At 45.1% G+C, this 22,620-nt stretch overlaps 1 protein-coding gene across 1 annotated transcript in view; it reads right to left on the bottom strand.

Annotated features, from left to right (window-relative positions):
* Positions 1-1,508: 1,508 nt before the first annotated feature.
* DNAJC7 (DnaJ heat shock protein family (Hsp40) member C7) overlaps positions 1,509-22,620 on the bottom strand; it is a 45,788-nt gene continuing 24,676 nt past the window's right edge. Inside the window, exons 6-14 of the mRNA XM_066588001.1 lie at positions 20,194-20,312; positions 16,950-17,103; positions 14,772-14,936; positions 13,039-13,130; positions 9,217-9,290; positions 7,172-7,318; positions 6,181-6,333; positions 5,934-5,996; positions 1,509-1,853 (exon numbers count right to left, since the gene is read on the bottom strand). Of these exons, the coding sequence (XP_066444098.1) occupies positions 1,816-1,853; positions 5,934-5,996; positions 6,181-6,333; positions 7,172-7,318; positions 9,217-9,290; positions 13,039-13,130; positions 14,772-14,936; positions 16,950-17,103; positions 20,194-20,312 (1,005 nt within the window). The 3' untranslated portion in view covers positions 1,509-1,815. The remainder of the gene's footprint in view (positions 1,854-5,933; positions 5,997-6,180; positions 6,334-7,171; positions 7,319-9,216; positions 9,291-13,038; positions 13,131-14,771; positions 14,937-16,949; positions 17,104-20,193; positions 20,313-22,620) is intronic.

Below are 22,620 nucleotides of genomic sequence, written 5' to 3'. Positions count from 1 at the left end.
CTGCACGACCCAATAGGGCAGCTGCAATTATCTGCACCGACGGTGGGCCTGGCAATCGGCGGGGAACCTGAATGGCAGACTGACACGGATTAACTATTGATGACCTATCCTGAGGCTAATAGAAATCCTGCAAATCTCCTTCAATGGGCACTGATTGGCGCTGGTTATGAGCAGGATTATCTGCCCTTGTATATCCGCCTTATCCCCAACCCAGCACGACTGCTTACCATGACCATGCTTATTACCAAGACACAGATTATTTTGACACAGTGGTCCATAGCCACGAACCATGAGCTGCAGTTGTAAATAACTCCCATTAAGGGTGCATTCAGACGACCGTATATCGGCTGGGTTTTCACGCCCAGCTTATATACGGCGTCTCTCTCTGCAGGGGGAGGAGGCTGGAAGAGCTGGAAGCAGTGCTCTGAGCTGCCACCCCCCTGCACTATTTTCAATGAGGCGCGGAGCGGAGCTAATTCCCAGAACTTAACCCCGCCCTTGTTCCGCCTCCTCTCATTGCAAATAGAGCAAAGGGGCGGAGAGGAGGCAGAGAGGGGGCGGGAGCTCAGAGCACTGCTCCCGGCTCTTCCAGCCTCCTCCCCCTGCAGAGAGAGAGACACCGTATATCGGCCGGCGTGAATACCCGGCCAATATACGGTCGTCTGAATGCACCCTAACACTGATTATATGTACTACATGTAAGGCAATGCTATGGTTTAAAATGATTTTTATTGAAATCCTTCATATTTACAATGTCAACTTTGCAGTGAATGGAGCCTTCAATGGACAGACATGAGTTTATTTATTAACTGGAACTTTTTTTTTTTTGAGCCGTCATTAAACTACTTCCAGATTTGGATTTTATCTACTGAAATACTATCCAAGTGATGGCATTTCAAGGTACAAAGAAACGTGCAATTATTTTAAAGGTTTTTTTTTTTTCTTGCAGCCCATGTAGTTATAGTTTATACATAGTAACACATAAAAAACATAATCTAAGCCAGATAAAACATTGAAAGAGTCCAGGTTGGTTTTACTTATCACTGTCCTATCATGCCCCAATGTGTTTGAGCTGGGTAACGATGCCATTGCATGGGCAAGGGTTAACGGGAACTAGGTTTAAGATGTTGTGAACCTCTCCAAATGTCTTCTGTAAGAAGATTTCCAGCAATCCCATCCTGATCTGCTTGGAGCAGCAGCTGCAATAGTTAAGAAATCCAGTTCTGCTACAATAAAAACACTATGCAACTTCCAGCTTCGTCTCAACTAGAGCCAGATTAATCCACAGACGTGTGGGTGCCAATACAAGAGTCCATGCATGTGGAGATCTGAAGCATGATAAAGGAATCCAGATACTATTTATATGGGCGATTCCAGAGAATTGCAGAACTTTCCGTGTAGGAGTTTTGAAGACTGAAAGGGGGACGGGGAAAAAAAAGAAGTGTACTCCCCTCCCAAATACACCCCCCACACTGCAGACAGTGCGACAAAGTTATACTCAGGTCTCATCAGGCTCGTATATTTTATTTGAGATTTTCGTTCATGCCTCGGTCAGAGTTTTCTTCACACATGAGCACACAGAGGTATTTAAACCGAGATGGAGTCAAAATAATATTAATTAAAAAAAAAAAATACACTTCTCTAATAAACAGAGACATAATGATGCTGCTGATGCCGAGAAGTCTGATTAAATAATGTCCTTATTCCGGGTTAAAACACTTGAACAGAGAAGGGAGGTACGGGGGGAGGGGCAGGAGGAAGGGCAGGTGGAACATGGACGTTTGGGAGGGTGGAGGTTCAGGAACGTGGACTTTGTTAACCAAACTGGAAAAAGAAGTTTCCGGGTCCGGATGCTGAAAGAGAAAAAAAAGATATGCGATTAATATGTTGTCCGGGTACACGAGAAAAGAGGAACCAAAACGAAGTAAATCGTACAAGACGTTTCCATCCACACTCGGGAAGCCATCAGAGCCAAAAATGGAGAGACAAGCAGTAGTTCTGACGCAATGGCCATTTATCCGAATGGCCATCATGCAGGGCTGGGCGATTTGGCCTAAAATTAAAATCTTATATTTTTTTTCTAAATTTTCCAAATTCCAAGTTTTAATCTTTATTTTCTTGTTTACTTTGTAAACAGGTTAAAATTGTACTGAAAAATGCATCATCTCACAGGCATAGCGATTCCTTAATATGTACTGATTATCTGAATTGTATGGGGCAATTCGGATTTTCTGTACATATAATTCGCTCCCATGGGGGTGCAGCCAATATGGATTTCAGGATGCAGATGAACAACGTGTGGCACAAAGGAAAATTAGCAAATCTTCAAAGTAGAAACAACTCTTTCCGCGCTCCTGCTGCGGCTCCTCTTAGGATAAAATGAACAGTCTATAGAAATTAATAATGCATGCAAGTGGAAATCTTGCAGCAATAGTTATACAACGCGTTTCGGCGTTCTAAGACGCCTTTCTCAAGTATACAGATAGATTAAAGTACAGCCTTTAAACAGCGCGAACCCCCTCTCCGTTACAGAGTTATGACACCCCGATACCGCGCCAGAGCGACACAATACGGAGGCGCGCGCCGAGCACCTGCAACTCCCACCTCCAAGAAGGTAAGACATGCTATTTAAAGTTGTACTTTAATCTATCTGTATACTTGAGAAAGGCGTCTTAGAACGCCGAAACGCGTTGTATAACTATTGCTGCAAGACTTCCACTTCCATGCAATCTTTTTATTTGGAAATACATTTATTATTAATTTCTATAGACTGTCTGCCACGACCGTTCATTTTATCCTAAGAGGAGCCGCAGCAGGAGCGCAGAAAGAGTTTTTTCTACTTTGAAGATTTGCTCGTTTTAACCCATTGAGGGAAGTTTTCTCTCTTTGGGATTGTTTCATTCCGGCGGCTCTCCTTCCCCATTGAAGGATATCTGGAGTCTCTTCGTATATTACTACAGGCATACTCGGACCACAGGTGCAGGCGGGGTGTTCCCAAACGATTCACGGGAACCCCCGCTGTGCACCAGGTGAGTTACTCCCATTATTTATTATATGGTGGCACGGATCGTTACTCGGAACAACAAAAGAAAATTAATCGTTCCGCCCTACGAACCGTGTAATAGAGGGCGATTCAAAAAGAGTGGCACAAGAGTAAAGCAGACTGCTTCATACATCAAGCTTTTATTTTACTGTGGGCGCTGTTGGCGACACGGCGGATGTAAAGTCAGTAGTCCAGCGTTACTCAGATCTGTTCCGGTATAGCCTCAGTTAGCGATTCCACCGCCGTGGGGATGCGTTGTTTTAGTTCACGTGTCGCCAACAACGCCCACATCGCACATCTGTAAGGCGCATTAAAAACGAAGAGTTCTTGTCATGTCATTCTGGCTGATGTAGGTCAGTTCCTGTATGAAGAAATCAGCTTTACTCTTGCAACATTCCTTTTGAATCACCCTGTATTAGATTTCCTGTTCAATGGTTGGTTACAGCCTTCATCGGGAAAATCAGCCGTTTGCCAAGAGCCAGACTGGTGGCTTCCATATTAAAGGGGTAGTCCCCATGCAAGACTTACGAAATATCCACAGGTTACGCCTTAAAAGTCCGATAGATGCAGGTCTCACCTCTGGGGACCTACGCCTATCTTGAGTTCTGAGTGAATCATAGAATGGTAGAGTTGGAAGGGACCTTCAGGGTCCTCTGGTCTAACCAGGATTTACTAAATCATCCCAGACAGATATTTGTCCAGCCTCTGTTTGAACACTTCCACTGAAGGAGAACTCACCCCCTCCTGTGGTAACCTGTTCCACTCATTGATCACCCTCGCTGTCTAATATCTAATCTGTGCCTCCTCCCTTTCAGTTTCATCCCATTGCTTCTAGACTTTCCTTGTGCAGATGACAATAGGGCTGATCCCTCTGCACTGCGACAACCCTTCAATGGCGTCCAGGAATTACGGAAACAGTCAAGCGGGCTAAAATACATCGTTTCTGTAATTCCTGACCATTCAGGCCGCCTCGTAAAGTGAAGTATTGCAATGGAAATACTCCTTTAAAGGAGTTGTAGGGTGATAGAATGACTTTAATACATGTTAATATGACCGTACATGACTTTCCTGTATGGTACAGCTTACTCCACGGGACGACTATTGAAAGTACATAATATCACTGACTGAGAAGAAATGCAAATCTATTGACGTGATTGGATGTAGTGCAGTCCTAACCAGCTCTGCTTGTCACCAGATGCCCCGAGTTCTGTGCCCGGACGACAAGGGCCATGGCAGAGGGGGAGCACAGCATGTGTATTGTCTATAGAATGGTGTCAAGAGAAGGGGCTCTCCAGCAGCTGCACATTACATAGATAGATGTACAGTGTCTGCGCGACTTCATAAGTGTACACTGAATACCCTTCTCCTTACATAATGGGCACAATACTGGCAATTCACAGTCAAGAGGCTGTGCTGAGCCATCTACCAAGTCTCTACTGGAATGGAGTGTAAGAAATGTCACAAAGAACATGAAACAGAACCCTACATGTATTTTATAAGATGCCCTAATTCTACAAGAAAATATTTTGCACCCAAAACTGCACAAAGATATGAAACAACGTTAAAGGGAACAGAGTTGGGGCTCATTCATCGCGATGCACGGCCGTGTGATACGCGGTGAATGGAGTCAATGAAAGGAAGTGGACTTTCATTGATCCATTTACATTGGCTATTGTGCCACGCAGCGTGAGCCCTATGCTCTTCTATGGGCAACGTCTGCAATGCTGTCCGTACCAATACATCGTGTATGAGTGACAATACATATGCGACTCCGCTATGAAACAGAGCAGGGACTTTAAAAAAACAAAAAGGGCATGTCGTATCTTTGTGCGCGCCCTCGCAATGTAATGTCCATTGTTTTCAGCGGGGCCTGTGGCAGCATTGCACTGTGTGCTAGGTGCACACGATGCGAGGTCTCCCAATGAAAATAGAAGAACTCCATGGTCATCTGTCGTGGCTGTCAGCCGCAGCAGAGGATCGCTTCTTCCCCGCTTCTTTCCGACATCTACGCCCCTATATGGGCTACCGCTTGACTGCCATTATAAACGAAGATATGACTTTTAAACACCATCATCATGATCACAAGTGCCCTGTATGCATCAGACACAAGGAAAGCCGGGACACACATCAACTGGCTTTACAACAACGATACCTTCATCGCTTGTTTAAAAGGTCAATTACCATGATCAGGTTACGAATGAAGGGTGCTTTTATACGGGATGACCTGTGGAGCACGGGTGCCCAACAGGTTATCCCAGTGATAATCGGTCCTGTGGTTTTACACAAGAATGAGCATCATTGACAGAATGGAGATAGAACGGGTCGGGATCGTTCCCGTGTAAATCACCCATGTCAAGAAGCCCAAAAAGAGAAGCTCTGCGTGGATTACAATATCATACAATGCAACGCCATAACACTAGTGCTCTGTGTATGTTGGGGGGATTAACAACGCGATTCCCTAGTAAAAAGGGCATAGCTTCACTTTAAATGCTGAGCTTATGTGCTGCTCCTCAGGATGGGTCATCAATGGTTGATCCGCACAGGTCTGCTGCTTCTGACTGACTGCCAGGCCTGCCGTCAGCGTGGACAGTGCGGGAAGCAGATAGCGCTGATTGTATTGCAACAGCCTGGCTTGGTACTGCAGGCACAGCTCCTATTGAAAAAAAAAAAAAGGGTACTGTGCCCGTAGTACCAACCCAGGCCGCTGCAATGTTGACAACGCCATTTGCTTCAAGCACTATCAGCACTGACAGCAGGCCCGGCGATCAGCAGGGATCCTGATCGGCTAACCCCCATGATCAATTATTGAGGACCCACCCTGAAGTCACAGACAACCCTTTTAAACCGTATTGGACAATAAGTAGCCTTTAAATATTCTACTGAAACTCACCCTCAAAGCTGAAGCCTCCAGGACTACTGAAGAATGCCTTAAATATATTGTTGGCATCGAAATCTAAAAGAAAAAAAATGATACATTTTAATATAATCACTATAAATTGCATACAGAACCACCAGCTGGTCAGTCTATAGCTTGTGTGCCGTTACGTGGTTATGGTCAGATCTTTCAGACAGTTTTGGCTACCATATCACATCTCTTCTGCTTGGAGAGTTTAATCATGCCAAGAGCCAACACTTACCTCCCATGTTCATTCCATCCTCCTCCAAGTCCTGCCCACTGTCATAGCGCGCTTTCTTCTTCGGATCAGATAAAATTGTAAAGGCCTCGCCAACTTCTTTAAATTTCTTTTCCTCCTCCTTCTGAACTTCTGTTGTTGCACCACTGTGTCTGTCTGAAAGATAAGAAACCATAGGAGCTGGAGGTGCAGATCTATGAATAGGCAGTACATGGCAATGTGAATAACGGTCCAACTTCAAGGAGTAATGCGGGCTTTAATCCATTACGGTCCTCCTGATAGGTCATCAGTAGTTGATGAACAGGGGTCTGCCGTTTGGATTGCCGTCCATCAGCTGATCGTCTGGCCTGCCCGCACTGATTGCGGGCCAGACGTCGTCATTAGCGCTCACTGTGCCAGCTTCACTCCTATTGAAATCAAGGGAGCGTGTTGCTGCAATTTCACTTATTAATTTTTTCATGGCCTGGCCTGGATTTGATGTCCTGACCATGAGAGAAGCAGAAAGTGGAAGAGAAGCGCAACGCTCCGATTGAGTTCAGTGGAAGTGAAGATGGCACTCTACTCTCTGCAGTGAGCGCCAATGACTACGTCCGGCCTGCAGTCAGTGCATTAGTGATGCCACCAGCTAATGGATGGGGATCCAGAGCGTCAGAATACAGTCTATCAACTACTGATGACCTATCTAGAGGATAGTCCAGAATACCCTTTACACATGGAATCATAGAATGGTAGAGTTGGAAGGGACCTCCAGGGTCATCGGGTCCAACCCCCTGCTCAGTGCAGGATCACTAAATCATCCCAGACAGATATTTGTTCAGCCTCTGTTTGAACACTTCCATTGAAGGAGAACTCACCACCTCCTGTGGTAACCTGTTCCACTCCTTGATCACCCTCACTGTCAGAAAGTCTTTCTAATATCCAATCTGTGTCTCCTCCCTTTCAGTTTCACCTCATTGCTTCTAGTCTTTCCTTGTCATTAGAGGTATCCCATTACCTGGATGATGCATAAGTGCTCGTTTTCTGTACGCTTTCTTGATCTCGTCTTCTGACGCATTCTTGTCTACCCCTAGAATCTTGTAGTAATCTTTCCTCTTGCTTTTCTTTAATTCCAGCTGTGCATTCTTGAGGAATTGCTTGTGTTCTGGTGAGAAAAGGGTGTTAGGAGAAAAATGTCTATTAAAAGCCTCATTGTTTCCCCATACACTATTGTTTGCTCCCAAATGTGGAGAACCCAGTGAGGGCTCTTCTTGGTACAGTAGCACGCCATCTGCCATTCCCTCCCCCACAACACATAATGACACGTAAACACTGGGGTATGTATTCGACAAATGTTGGCCTTCTGCCCAGACCACCAACTTCCCAAAACTATGTGCTTAAAATGGCACTGCCCATGAAAATCTAAGATATGCCAACATGTGTAATGTCTTTGACTGCTATTTATATAACGGATCTTAATGCCTACAAGTGAAAGTCATTTCAAATTGTCAATTTCATCCAGTTTAAAGTGGCTGTGCATAACTATACGTTCCAAGACCTTTTATTTAGGTCTTCTTAAATCGTGTATTTCAGGACTTTCAATTCCTCAGTATGGCTGCAAAGCTCTAGGGACCCCACTAAGCAACACGATGAAGGGGACTATGGCATGACAGCCCCTTAAAAACTTTACCTAACGACTGCTATAAGAATGAGGAGGTCTTGGATGGGCTGAGCTGCAGTACCAGGTGCAGCCACATTTGGGTGTATGTCACTGTGCCTGGATAAACACTAAGCTGTAGTGCTCCAATTGATGGAATATCCCAAGCAGTTGAAAGACCTGGTACACACCTTTCAAAAGCTGATCTTGGACAACATTCATGCCAAAAAAACAGGACAGTACACCATCAGATAAAGCGGGAAGTCCCTTTCATAAAAACGTTTTGACGTTGTAATGAGGCCAATCTTTTGGGGTTTTCATAGAGGGCTGGTTATAAAATTTGTGTTTTCAGTTTTTTCCTATGAAGTTTTTGACTTGATGTTTTTATAATATGGGATTTAACGAGTACATAGATTCAAAACTTTTCTTTCACAGATCACTAGCAGTAAACAGTGTAAGGGCTCATTCACAGAGGCTTAATTTGGAGCCTTGATCGCTGATAAAGACCAAATCGCTGGTCGGAAGGTCGCTGTATGATTCGTTTTGACTATGGGAGAATGAACTTGTCTGGATTATTTGCACCTGTTGATGCTGCCACTTTGATTCTGTTGATTTGTCTCCCCAACATTGCCACACTTCTGTGGCTACCCGGTCGCTAGATTTATCACCAATAGAACCTGCATGGGGCCATCTGGAGTACCAACTTCGACAACCTACAAGTTTGCGCTTTGCAGTTACAGCAAATGTGGAGTGATATGCCGCAGGATACCATACAGAACCTGTATACCTCCATGCCCACCCGTATCACATCTTGTATCCAAGCTAAAGGTGGTACAGCAGGGTACTAGAGCTCCCATGCCCGGCCATGTACCACCTTTAGCGTCGATGCAAGATGTTCTAACAGGGTACTAGAGCCTCCATGCCTGCCCGTATCACATCTTGTATCCAAGCTAGAGGCGGTACAACAGGGTACTAGAGCCTCCATGCCCACCCATATCATATCTTGTATCCAAGCTAGAGGCGGTACAACAGAGTACTAGAGCCTCCATGCCTGCCCGTATCACATCTTGTATCCAAGCTAGAGGCGGTACAACAGGGTACTAGAGCCTCCATGCCCCCCTCATATCGCATCTTGTGTCCAAGCTAGAGGCAGTACAACAAGGTAATACAGCCTCTATGCCCACCCATATCCCCTTGTTTCCAAGCTAGAAGCGGTACAACAGGGTCCTAGAGCCTCCCTACAAGGGGTTAGTTCTCCACAATAAATGATCCTTATGCTCTGATGTTGTAATCACTTACTTATATCAACATTACAATCACACAGAGAAAGGTTCATTCGATTCCAAAACTCCTTCTAGATGCTGTTTTTTTTTTCAAAGAGCTTCAAGCAAAAACATTGAACCTACCTTTTGTATTTTCTGTTTGGTAAACTTTCTCGTAATCTCTAACGGCTTCTTCATACTGTTCTGTATCTGTATAACTGAGCAGAAAAAAAACAACTAATTATATGCCATATTACTGAGCTTTGGACGAACGAAGGTTAGAAAAACACAAAAGAAAAAAATAATTTTTGCTACTTACAGTAAAATCTATATCATCTTATTCATTGAAGAACACAGAAAGAACCTTGGCTATAACTACTGCCACTAGGGGGCGACCCTAAGCAACAAGTGTTAGTTCCTCCCTGTCCTGCAGGCACTGAGCTAAATGCCTGAACCCGGCTATGTCTCTTGATGATTTGCGTTGGCTTCAGATGGCAACTTCCGTTTCTCCTCGGTTTGTACAAGAACAGTAGGGGAAATGAAAGTGAACATCTGAAGCAACACAAATCATCAAGAGAAATAAACGGGGTGAAGCAAAAACCAGGAAGGCCTGAAGAATAAAGACTCGGGTGTTGCTGTGCCCCCCAAGGAACGAGCCGAGATAGAGATTTTATGGCAAGAAACAAAAATTCTGTTTTCTCGTCCTCGTCATTGGGGGACGCAGTAAGACCTCGGGATGTCAAGAGCCGTGGCCAGGGGATGGGGAAAGTGACAAGTATGTGCTAGTGGTGCAGTGACCCTGCAAACCCACGCGACAATACAACAACCGCCGGCGCACAGGGACATCACCTGTAGAACTTGGAGGAGTGAGAAGAGAGAACAAAGAAACGGACTTGCCACCAGGAGATCGACGCTCCAAGCTAAACGGGTAAGGAGTCAGTCACTCTCAGTGGATGAAGCCTCAGACAAAAACGGCAGGTACCCCCGGAGGGTGAAGCACCGAGGCCAATAGGAACATCCTGGCAAAAACACTACACGGAAGGGCAACTGAGATGGCAGTCTGGTGAAAGCCAGGAGAACCCCACTATTGCAAGCTGTGCGTGTGAAGGAATACATTCCGGACCACCAAAAAAAAGAACGCCCCAGAAAGATTTTTGGGCAGGGAAGATGCCCGATAAACCCGGTTGGAGACTCACATTGTGCAGAATGTTGATCGTTGTTTCCAGTAAGACCAGGTGCTTCCAGCAGTGACACATTTGGGGTTTGGAGAAAAGACCACCGCAAACAGGAGACCACTCTGCATAAGGCCTGCGAGCAGCAAGAAAAAACTACAGTTGGCACCAGACACACTTGATCCTGTAGGTCCCCGGTAAGGAAAAGTCCCCGGACTTAGACCGGCTGCACATGGCAGAGCCGAATTTTGCATGCGGGGTCCGGCAGCAGAATCCAGCTGGGTCCCCGGCCGGCGACCCTGCGTACCTGCTTTTCCTGTACTGCGGATGACCACAGATGCTCGCCAGTCATGCGCAGTACAGATTTCCCGTGTTGTTGCTAGGCAGTGACGCGGGTACCTGTAGCCTAACTGCAATGTCAATTGCAGATGAGCTGTGCGTTAGAAGCCGTTCGTGCGGAATCCACACTGGAAGACAAAATGCTGCAATCTTCCGGATTCCGCAATGCAAATACACCTGTGTGCAGGCGGCCTAACTCTGCAGGCAAAGTAAGACAAGATATCCCGTGACTTGGATCGCACCATTATGTGTCGCTTATCAAGTATAGCATGTTAGAACACTTGGAAAGAAAAGAGCCAGAGTAGAAAGCATGGATGAACGGCAGGACAAGATAGATCGGGCAATGCGGTCCAGTGCGAATACAAATTAAACAAGCAGTGAGGGTCTGGGAATGGCGTAGGACAAGGGTTTACTAGGGATACCCTGGATAAGCATTTACTACTGAAACAACGTTGAACATCTCGACTAGGATAAGAAAAAAATAAAGTAATTAATTAGAGGTACCCGGGGTAAGAAGAGGTGTTCACCCCAGGTGCACTGATTGGAGAGGAATAACAGTTCTCCTGCAGCAAAGGAAATGCCAATTGTACGACCCACCTCCTGGTCAACTGGGGGCTGCAGAGCAAGGACGGTCTAGAAAGGAGGCGGATTGACCCTTCCCAGAAATGTGTAACCCTTGCAGCTACAAAGTTTATCTAGAAGGAATTACTCTTCTAGGGGAGAAGATGTCGGTGTCGATCGATAGAAGCCCAATTTGCCAGCTAGGATGGACATATCAGGTACTTAGAGGGAAATCGGTCACATTAGAAACATCATTGAAGGAAATAAAGAATCCTTTATAGACGTTTCCTATATAGTCTTTTTTAAATCGTGACCAGAAGTTGTTTTCTGAGAGGGGATATTGCCCGGCACAGTGCTGGTCTGGGCTTGTAGATTGGGACCTCCGAATGTGTTGTGTAGCCTTGGCCAATGAGATGACAACCAAGCCACCACTAGGGGGTTAAGGGTGTTCCTTGCCTGGAAGGCAAACTACAAGCATTATGGCGCTGGGGACGGATATTAGACGCAGGGCACCCAGGGTGGGCTGGAAGTTTTCAGGCTGACAGATGAAGAACCACTTATTGGACAGTTGTCAAGCACGTCTGTCCGCCACTGGCTTTCTGGGGTGGTCCCAGGCAAGCAAAAGAGGGAGCTACAGCCACGGTAGTTCCCACATGATGATAATCTGCATTATTCTCAAAGGCACGCTGGGAAGAAAGTGCTTCAGAAAGTGCTGCCCAACACATGTAGTAATGTAGGCATGTAGTAATTTGGGGAAGAGAAGGGCAGGCCACAGGGGCGAAAAGACTGCAGGGTGGCTTAAAGTTGACTAGGCAGAGAGCAGGATGTAGAAGGAAGTTTCTCTCCCATAGCGCACAACCTGAAAGTCCCACCTTCTTAGCTCGGCCTATATAGACCCAAAAGCCATGAGCTAAAATAGGAGCAGTTTGGGGGGTGGGGAGTGTCAGCTGTGGCACCAGGAGCCCCAAGGAACTCTTCAGGGAGTCCTGGGTCTGCAGGAAGGTTATAGCTGGTTGGGCGGAACTAACACTTTTTGCTTAGTGTCTGCCTCCTAGTGGAAGAAGCTATACCCACAGTCTTCAGCTATGTCCCCCAATGACACAGATCAGGAGTTACAAACTACTGAAAGAACTCCGGACTGCTCTGATAAAGTACATTTGGTTGTATTCATGAACCGGCTTCTTAAAATGGTGCAAAATATATAGTGGGAGATTGAAATCACATGTTACATCATACCATGGGATAGTTTAGGGTACTACTGAACAGACCCCAAACTGATTGACTGGATGAGAGCGAATACATGGTTAGAACTGTGGCATTCATGATGCACAAGTATCAGAATAGTAACCACTTGATTATTCTGGGTCATTCAGATGAGAGGGACACAATGATTGACACAGCATGTGGCATTGAATAGCTTCCCAAACCAGAGATCAGGGGGCTGACCAGTGTGCACATGAGCACCGTAAAGGTCCATTTAGACAACAATTATCACTCAAAATTCGCTCAAAAGCCCTTTTTGCCCTCTTTTGAGCGATAATCGTTGTGTGTAAATGTGCAGAACATCTAATAAGAAGGACTGCAGGCTGTGCTCTGCCCAGGGACCGCTGATAACAGCCAATTGCATTGTCTCAGCTGTCAATCCTGCCGGCAGAACGAAAGGAATTTATTCAGAGAACAGCGGGCGGTCCTCTGAAAAAAATTTAGCTCCCGGCAACTCACACGTTACTAATTGGTACTAATAGGCATTAGTACCAATTAGATTATGCAAAATGATCGCTCAAAAGCCATCTTTTGAGTGATCATCTTTGTGTCTAAACGCACCTTTAGAGTGGGCATCTACCTAATAAGGAAACCAAGTCAAATAGAACTGCATCGCATCATAGCTCCCTACCATTGTGCTCTTCGTAAATACGCTTTGATGTAGGTTTCATCCAGTTTTACTGCATTTGTACAATCCTCTATGGCCTCGTCCAGTTTCTTAAGCTGTTGAGATCATAAACAATATAGATTTAAAATTAAACTTTAAACCCAAAAATCACTTTTTCATTTTTGTAGATACAGAGTAAGAAAGGCAGAAACAAGGAATAGCGATAGCAAACATGTATGTTATCCAATGATAAAAGATGATGCAAATACGATGCAGTAGTCCCTCATCGCTGCAGTGGAGTCAACAAAGACTAGAAGGGGGCCAGGTAACCATTGGCAAAGAAACACGGGTTGGCATGCCCGGAGTCCAATGAAGCTGCTATGTATAGGCCCATTTACACGCAAAGAATCTTTCAAACGACTGAAGGATTGAAAGATTTTGCAATCCATTTGCTTAAAGTGTTAATGGCCATTAACACCATCATCTTCATTTGCATGTAAAGGGGTATCCAGGAGCTGTTTGCAGAGCCCAGCATGTGATCACACACCAAGCTGTGCACACAGGTGCATTGCCCTCTTCGCAGCTGCTGGCAATCTGCTGGCTCCCATGAAGATAACAGAGTGCTGTCTATTGAGATACTTTATCTCTCACTAGCTGAAGGATGGATTTAAGTTCACCTTAAAATCATCGTTCAAGCAAAAACTGCACGATGCTCGCGTTTACATGTAACGATTATCACTCATTTTTGGTGTAAATGGGCCTTAATGCAGTCTATTAAAGAGCCACTCCCGTGATACGTTTTATCCATTCAATATGTAACTAGTCCCCCTGTATAGATGAGGCACCCGGTATTACTTTTAGTTATTCCTTTCCATTTGAAAAATGTCCTTCAGCTGGGTCATTTGATCTCATGGTGACCCCTGGGAATTACTTTGTTCTCTCAAGGGGTCACCAGAACTTCTTGTGTAATTTAATTACATGGACTGTACCACACATGCTCCCCTTGGGAGGGACAGTAACTCCTTTCACATTACTGCTGCCACACAGTTCTAATGAAGATGACAGTTCATCCTCCCTGACAGTATACTTATGGTCTCAGCTCACTTAGGTGAATGTAGAAAGTAATGATATTTATAGCGTCCTCCCAGCAGGCAAGGATGGTACTGTTAATGTAACGCTGCGCTGATGCATTATAGGATTGATAGCAACGCCGAGATGGTGTCTGTTATAGCATTATTTTTCTCAGGGTAAACACAGTGAGAAAAAAAAAAAATTGGCAACGAAAAGAATTTTATTTAAAAGAAAAAAGTTCTTTAGAAAGTAAGAAAACGTAAAAACTATACATTTTGTATTCCTGCGTTTGTACTGACCCACAGAATCCGTCTATATGCCATTTTTGCTGCACTGTCAACGCCATAAAAATACAAGTACAATTGTGAGTTTTGCTCCATTTCACCCCATTTGAAAAATTCTGATGTTTTTCAATCATTATATGGTACATTCTATAGAACTACTGAACACAACTCCTCCCACAAAGAAGCCCTCATACAGCTGTGCGGGCAGACAAATAAAGTTACAATCTCTTGAACGCCGGAATGAAAAAAAAAATAAAAAAAAATTTGAAAACCTGCTGTCATTGAAGGGTTAGTTTTCATACACTCTTCTCTTTTTATATACGCCTAGCTATTTAAGTAAAAAAAAAAAAAAGTTATAATTTACAATATAGGCCCCGGCCAGATTATCTGCGTTCTTCTTACCTTTGCATTGACCGTACCGCGATTACAGTATAATTTGGCATTTGTTTTGATATTATTGGGGTCTATGCTGAGTGCTTCGGAGTAAAGTCTGTAGGCCATTTCATAGTTTCCTTCTTTAAATGCCTGGTTGCCTTCTTCCTTCTTGGCCTTTAGAGCCTTGGCATTCTGAAATAAGCGGGCACAGAGTTAGCTGAAGCATAACCAGCCTGTACAGACGCAGCCTCACAGCCTTATTTATGGACCACATTCCAGCTTGTATACTTTGCTGCACCAAAATGGGACTGGACCCCAACTGAGGAGCATCCAAACCACCCCCCACCCCAATCCGTATACTGACATCTAATCCGATAAGACATGACCATGAATGTAGCTGCGAGTCCTAACTGGTAGTCAGAAATGTCTCCACACAGCTCCGAATAAACGCCCGTTCACAAGTATTTGTTCTGTAAATAGCTGCAGAGTTTTAGCTATGATCAGAAAGTCGCCGGGAGTGAAATATATACACCCGCTGACAAAAAAAGGAAGAATAAATAATGCACCCGGGTAGAAATGTTGGATTGCTGCAGAACAGATAAGTAACGGATTACAGTTGTGGTGGGATTACACAGGGGGTCTGGTCATCACAGGTTGTAGAAGTGCTTCCCTTGTTGCCCTATAAACAGGCTCTCGGAGGCTACTTCTGTGTAGTGGACCTCTTGTTGAGACATCGTTGACCACTAGACATGAGAGAAGCAGGATGGTCAGTTCGATTATTACCTAGACCGTTCTGACCAAGCTGTTAGGAGCAGTAGTTGTGTAAGGGGGGGGGACACGGCAAACAGGTTCCAGACAGCCCACCAGTAGAGAGGATCGTGTGGTTCGCTGATAAGCAAGAGCAGATATAACAGTTTCATTGTCCACCATCCTGATGCAGGTGGTACCTCTTCATTACAGACTCCTCTCCGCCCGGACCATTTCCAGGCACTTTACAGAAGGAAATGTGGTGTCATGGCACCTGTTATAAACACCCCAACACCATTGACTTAGTTTGCAGTTGTGTCATGAATGAGAAGCCTGGACTGCCATGGATTGGAACCATATTGTCTTTAGCGATGATTCCAGGTTCTGTTTAGGAGCCAACAACATTTGTGTTGGAGTATGGAGGCCTCATGGTTCAATCCTGCCTTTGCTGTGAAGCGGCACACTGCCCCCCCTGCTGGTGTGATGGTCTGGGGAGCCAACGCATATGGCAGTCAGTCACCCCTAGTAGCAGTACGAGACACACTACCAGCTCAGTGATGTGCAAGAAATCCTGCGGCCATATTTGTTGCCGCTCATGGTGGCTTCCAACAGGCATTTTTTAGTAGGATAATGCTCGAATGCACATAGTGTCACAGGATTGTCTCCACCAGGTTGTCACACTTCCTGGCCTGCCCGGGTGTAAGATTTATCACCGACAGTTGTTATAGGACAAGCTGGGACGCTGGCATCTAGGAGCAGCAGTTGCAACATCTGTGGGCAAATGTGGCACAGGATAACAAAGAGCCTCTCAATCATATCTCATCATGTATCCAGGCTAGAGGCGGCCCAGTAGGGTACTAGAGCCTCCATGCCCAACCGTATCATCATGTATCCAGGCTAGAAGCAGCCCAACAGGGTACTAGAGCCTCCATGGCCAATCATATCTCATCATGTATCCAGGCTAGAGGCAGCCCAACAGGGTACTACAGCCTCCATGGCCAACCATATCTCATCATGTATCCAGGCTAGAGGCGGCCTAACAGGGTACTAGAGCCTCCATGGCCAACCGTATCTCATCATGTATCCAGGCTAGAGGCGGCCCAACAGGGTACTAGAGCCTCCATGGCCAACCGTATCTCATCATGTATCCAGGCTGCAGGAGGCCCAACAGGGTACTGGAGCCTCCTCCGAATTGTACAGTTTTCCCCAATAAGCTTATCCTTTGGCTCTACTATTGTAATCGCTTACATATATCACCATTACAATCACACATGCAGAGTTTTATTCGATTCCAACAACTCCTCCTTGGTGCATTATATTTTTTTTGGCAATGAGTGTTTTTTCCTACCTCTAATCTGTAGGCCACATTTGTACTTCTCCCCACTATATTCTAGCATAAGGGGCAGTTGTAAGAATTTAAAGCCCAGAGACGTGCATACAACGTGACAGGACACATACCCTGCAGGCTAGTCGCGCCTTCTGGTGATCTGGGAACATTTTCAAAGCCTGCACAAAGAACTGTACAGCCTTCTCGATACAGTCTTCATAGTATAGACAGAGCCCCCGCACATAGAGGGCATCGGCATTCGTAGAGTCCATCCGTAAGATGTCGCTAAAGGAAATGGGAAAGAAGACAGAATATGAAAAGTGAGATTTCACTTGGAAGTGTTCATGTGATACATTCAAGTGGCTGTGCAACATTATCCCATATCCACAGGTTATGTGCCAAGACCATGGGGATCTGACCGCTGGGACCACAGATCCCAGCATGATTGCAGCAGAGGTCATGCATGCAGGATGCGGCTGCATTCATTTCAATAGGAGCATTGGAAGTTACCAAGTACAAGCACTCGGCAAGCTCCAGTACGTCCACTGAAATCAGAGCGACTACACTAGTCAACAGATAAAAACAACATTTCTGGTTTGGAAACAGGTGAATTTAACCAATTTTGGGGTCCTGAATTCAGTGGAAGAATCCGATTCTATCACATGACATTTCTGGGATACACAGCACTATTACATCGACAATAATACAGGATTGCCAAATATTGTCTGGTTTTAAATACAAAAATAAGTAACACTCAGAACTCAATGTTTTTCTGGTAATGTATTTGTGAATGAAACTCAAAAAACACTGATATGCTGCGGTGAATGAAGAGAGGTGCTTCATGCAGATTACAGCAAACACCAAACTGCAGTACAGATAGGCTCATGTCGGTAACCTTCCTGCTCAACTACATTGTTCTGCCATCTAGTGACCATTTTTAGAACTTCATCCACTGAGTATTACATTCAAATAAAAAGTCTCAGCTTTAATTTTATATAAAATCACCCCAAAAAAATGAGCACAAAACACAAAAACCTTTTTAAAAAAATTGAAATAAAATCTAAAAGTACATAAATACCTTATGTGATATATCATTTCTAAAGGTAAATTCAGTTTCTACACCCAAAAATCCATAAGAATTGATATATCCCACAGCAGATGCAAAAATACTGTTGAGCAGTGTTATCTGTTCAGTCGCATACGACCTTCGGTCACTCTATGGATCAATGTTCTCCACCCATTCCTGTCTTTCAGTTACGCGATTGACATGTTGGTGGCGGCCTTGATTGTATCTAGCTATCTTGTTCTTTGTCGTTCTGATCTTCTCTTCCCACTGACTTTGCCAAACATCAGTACTGTTTCCAGTGAGTTAATGCGTATCACGTGTCAAAAAAACGAGAGCTGCTGTTTAAGGATTTTGGCCTCTAGTGATATTTTCGGTTTGACGCGATCTTACACTACCTTGTTAATTGTCATGGCGGTCCAAGATATCCGTAACATTCTCCTCCAGCGCCATAGTTCAAACGCATCAATTTTTCTTCCATCTGTTTCCCTGCACGTCCAACTTTCGCAGCCATACGTCATTATGGGAAAGACAACTGCGTTGCCCAGTCTGGTTTTTGTTGCAATGCTAATATCCTTGCAGATCTTTTCCATTCCTTGTATTCCTACCAAGTGTAATCAGCCTCTTGATCTCCGGTCCAGATTGCCCATTGCAATCGATTTTGGATCCAAGGAAGAATAAATTGTGGACCGACTTGACTTTTCATTGTTGACCTTTTATGTTCACTGTACCGCTGCCTACCGGTCATGACTTTCGTCTTCTTGCTGTTGAGATACAGTCCCATTCATTCGCTTTTCTTTTGCACTTGCACATAAGGTATTCTAGGTCTTTCACTTTCCACAAGCAGGGTGGTGTTATTTGTGTATTGAAGGTGGTTAAGGTTTCTTCCACCTAGTCGGACTCAGATTTCTAATTCGTCCAAGTTGCATTGCCTCATGATTGTTTCTGCGATCGCTGAATTCACAGATTCAAATCACTGATTCACTAAAATGAACACGTGCGATCATTCATGTGAGGACCTTCAGGGACGACCTTCTCAGGAGTGGAGAAAGTCCCAATGGTCAGACTCCCACTGATCATAAAGTTATTCCCTATCCACAGGATAGGGAATAACTTGGCACAACCAGTTTAAAAGGGGCTGTACAGTACTGACAGGACCCCAGTCACTGCACTGGAGCCAAGCTGCAATACCAACACAACGCATCGACAGAGGAGGTGCCATGTCTGAAAGAAAGCAGCCATGTTTTCTAATCTTATACAACCCATTTTAAATGTTTCTTTGGCCAAGAGGGGTGTCGTGTCTCCTTAAGGAGAGCACCCAAAAAGTGTATGGAGACACCTAAGGGGTGAGGAGGTCAGGGCATGGCATCATCTCTCCCCAAGGACAGCACCCAGAAGGGGTGTGAGAAGACACCAGAGAGCACCCAGAAGGGGTGTGAGAAGACACCAGAGAGCACCCAGAAGGGGTGTGAGAAGACACCAGAGAGCACCCAGAAGGGGTGTGAGAAGACACCAGAGAGCACCCAGAAGGGGTGTGAGAAGACACCAGAGAGCACCCAGAAGGGGTGTGAGAAGACACCAGAGAGCACCCAGAAGGGGTGTGAGAAGACACCAGAGAGCACCCAGAAGGGGTGTGAGAAGACACCAGAGAGCACCCAGAAGGGGTGTGAGAAGACACCTCTTCTGGGTGCTCTCTGGTGTTTTCTCACACCCATTCTGGGTGCTCTCTGGTGTCTTCTCACACCCCTTCTGGGTGCTCTCTGGTGTTTTCTCACACCCATTCTGGGTGCTCTCCTTGGGGAGAGACCATGTCACCTTGGGGAGAGACTATGCCATGCCTTGACCCACTCACCCCTTAAAAGGTGTCTCCACACACTATTTGGATGCTCTCCTTAAGGAGAGAGACGACATCCCTCTTGACCCACGTCACAGGCCTCTCACCAGACAAACAGCTGTATGTGTATGGTTTTCTGGCTTAGCTTTCTATTCCCAATCATAGTTTTACAGACTTGTTAAAATGTCGTACATTGATTTGCAGGAATGCTGGCATCCAATAGGTGGCGCTGAAGAGGTATTGTTCCATCTTCCTTATTTGCGCAAGTGTTTCTTTTACACTCTAGAAGACATGTCAGTTCCCAAAAACACTTAGGGGAACAAACAGACTCCATGCATTTGTAGACTAAAGAGCTTTATCTCTGATCCTACTGTTTGCAAGTTCAGGCCACAACTTCATGTGTGCGATAGTCGAGACTGACAACAGCATACATGCACAAACAGATATAGAATGCGGAACTAAATAAGTATATACACACCTGGCAACAGATTGGGCATCTGGGTAGCGACCAAGAAGTGCCAGACATTCTGCTTTGAGGATTTTAAAGCGGTGGCAGGCAGGGGCCAGCTCCAACGCCCGATCCATGCAGAACACGACCTGACATAAAAGACAGCGTAAGCAAATAATCACAGGATAGCTGAACTCGGCATTATGTATTCTTGTCATTGCTTACACCATAGGAGAAAACGAATCTACACAAATAATAAAAGTTCCAGCAACATGCTGTTGTCAAGACTGAATGCTGCCTTAAGGTGCGTTCACACGGAGGCGGACATCTGCAGATTTTCTTCAGTGGCATCCATTGTAGAAAAACTGGAGAATTTACAGTAGAAGCATTGTGGATGGGACTTTATAAAGTCCATGCCCATGCTGCGGATACAATTAGAGTGTAAACTGACCTGTGGATTTTCAAAACAGACTCCACTCCTTCAAAAGGGGTGAAATTCGAAAAAAATCCACAGCATTAGATTTGGACATATGAACATCCCCCGAAGTTGCGTTTTCATGTAAGCGGATTATGGGTATATTTTGTTGCAGATCCACACCAGATTTCAAATTGAAGAGGGGAAATCTGTTGAAGACCTGCAAGAAAATCATTAACATAATCCGCAGCAAATCTGCTACATATTTCCGCTCTCTTAAGGGAATCTGCCCCATTTAGTCACTTCGAGGTCCAAAATTGTGTGCCAAGTTTGTAATCTAAAGTTCCAGAGCAGTCAGAGCTTTGTTTTTCTGATACAGAGCTTAAAGGGGCTTTCCAGTTAAATACTACTGATTACCCATCATCAGGTTGGGTCATCAACAGTTGCTCGGCCTGGGTCTGCTGCTCAGGACCATGCTGGGAGTGCTGCAATTGATTTTGTTGAGAACCTGCAGTTACAAGTGCCGGCCGCTACAGAGAGGTTGGCACGGAGGTTTCCGCTCCGACCTCTGGGTTATTGCAGCGCTGATAACATGCGCCCGCACAGCTGGTTGGGGTCCCAAGTGATGGACCGCAGCTGATCCACTATTGATGACCTATCCTAGGTCATCAATAATACTTTCCTGAAAACCCCCTTTTAAGATTCAAAGCGGTCTACAAACCATGTCCTATGAGGAACGGTTAAAGGATCTGGGAATGTTTAGCTTGCAAAAAAGAAGGCTGAGAGGAGACTTAATAGCGGTCTACAAATATCTGAAGGGCTGTCACAGTGCAGAGGGATCAGCCCTATTCTCATTTGCACAAGGAAAGACTAGAAGCAACGGGATGAAACTGAAAGAGAGGAGACACAGATTAGATGTTAGACAGGGAGGGTGATCAATGAGTGGAACAGGTTACCACAGGAGGTGGCGAGTTCTCCTTCAATGGAAATGTTCAAACAAAGGCTGGACAGACATCTGTCTGTGATGATTTAGTGAATCCTGCACTGAGCAGGGGGTTGGACCCGATGACCCTGGAGGTCCCTTCCAACTCTACCAATCTATGATTCTATGATTTAGATAATATACTTGCCACCTACAGCTGTCAGCAGGGGGTTTCTGCATCCCATATGTACATAATGGCAAGGTCAATGTATAACAGTATGCCGTAAGCTTCATAGCTCCCTCCTTTGGCTGCAGTAGGAAGACTTTTTAAAAGTTTTGCGCCGTAGCCATATTTTGTTTTTTCATCCTCAACATCCAAAAGCCATAAATGTTTTTTTTTTCAACTTTTCTGTTAAAATAACCATATGAGGCATTTATTTTCCCGGGCAGAATGACATTTTTCTTAATAATAGCATTTGAAATACCTTATAAACTAGAGATGAGCGAGCGTACTCGGCCACGCCCCTTTTTCGCCTGAGTACCGCGATTTTCGAGTACTTCAGTACTCGGGCAAAAAGATTCGGGGGCGCCGTGGGTGAGTGGGGGGGTTGCAGCGGGGAGTGGGAGAGAGAGAGAGGGCTCCCCCCTGCTACCCCCCACTCCGCCGCGCCTCCCCCCGAATCTTTTCACCCGAGTAATGAAGTACTCGAAAATCGCGGTGCTCGATCGAGTAATTACTCGAAACGAGTAGGTTCGCTCATCTCTAATTATAACCTATTAAACAATTATTTTTTGATTTGCATGTTGGAAAAATTGCTACCTTTATTCTACAGGTTAGTACGATTATGGGGACACCACATTATATAGTCTTTGTGTTGTACTACTTTTTTTAAAATACAAAAACTGTTAAAAACATTCACTTTTTGTTACTAAATTCTGAAAGGCATAGTTTTGGTTATTTTTGTTCTGTCAGTGGCAGTGTGAGGCAACCTACACACGGGCGAGCGCGGCATCATGCTCATAAACATGCAATTCACCTGCGGGGGTGAGGCAATTTTCAGGCAAAAATGCCTCCCATAGTGAAATTCCGATCTTCTAGCGCTATAGAGGATCGGAAGGG

The sequence above is a fragment of the Eleutherodactylus coqui genome, chromosome 13 (assembly GCF_035609145.1).
Source record: "Eleutherodactylus coqui strain aEleCoq1 chromosome 13, aEleCoq1.hap1, whole genome shotgun sequence".
Classification (NCBI taxonomy): Eukaryota; Metazoa; Chordata; class Amphibia; order Anura; family Eleutherodactylidae; genus Eleutherodactylus; species Eleutherodactylus coqui.
Note: the sequence above shows the minus strand (reverse complement) of the source record. Positions and strands in the feature narration are given on the sequence as shown.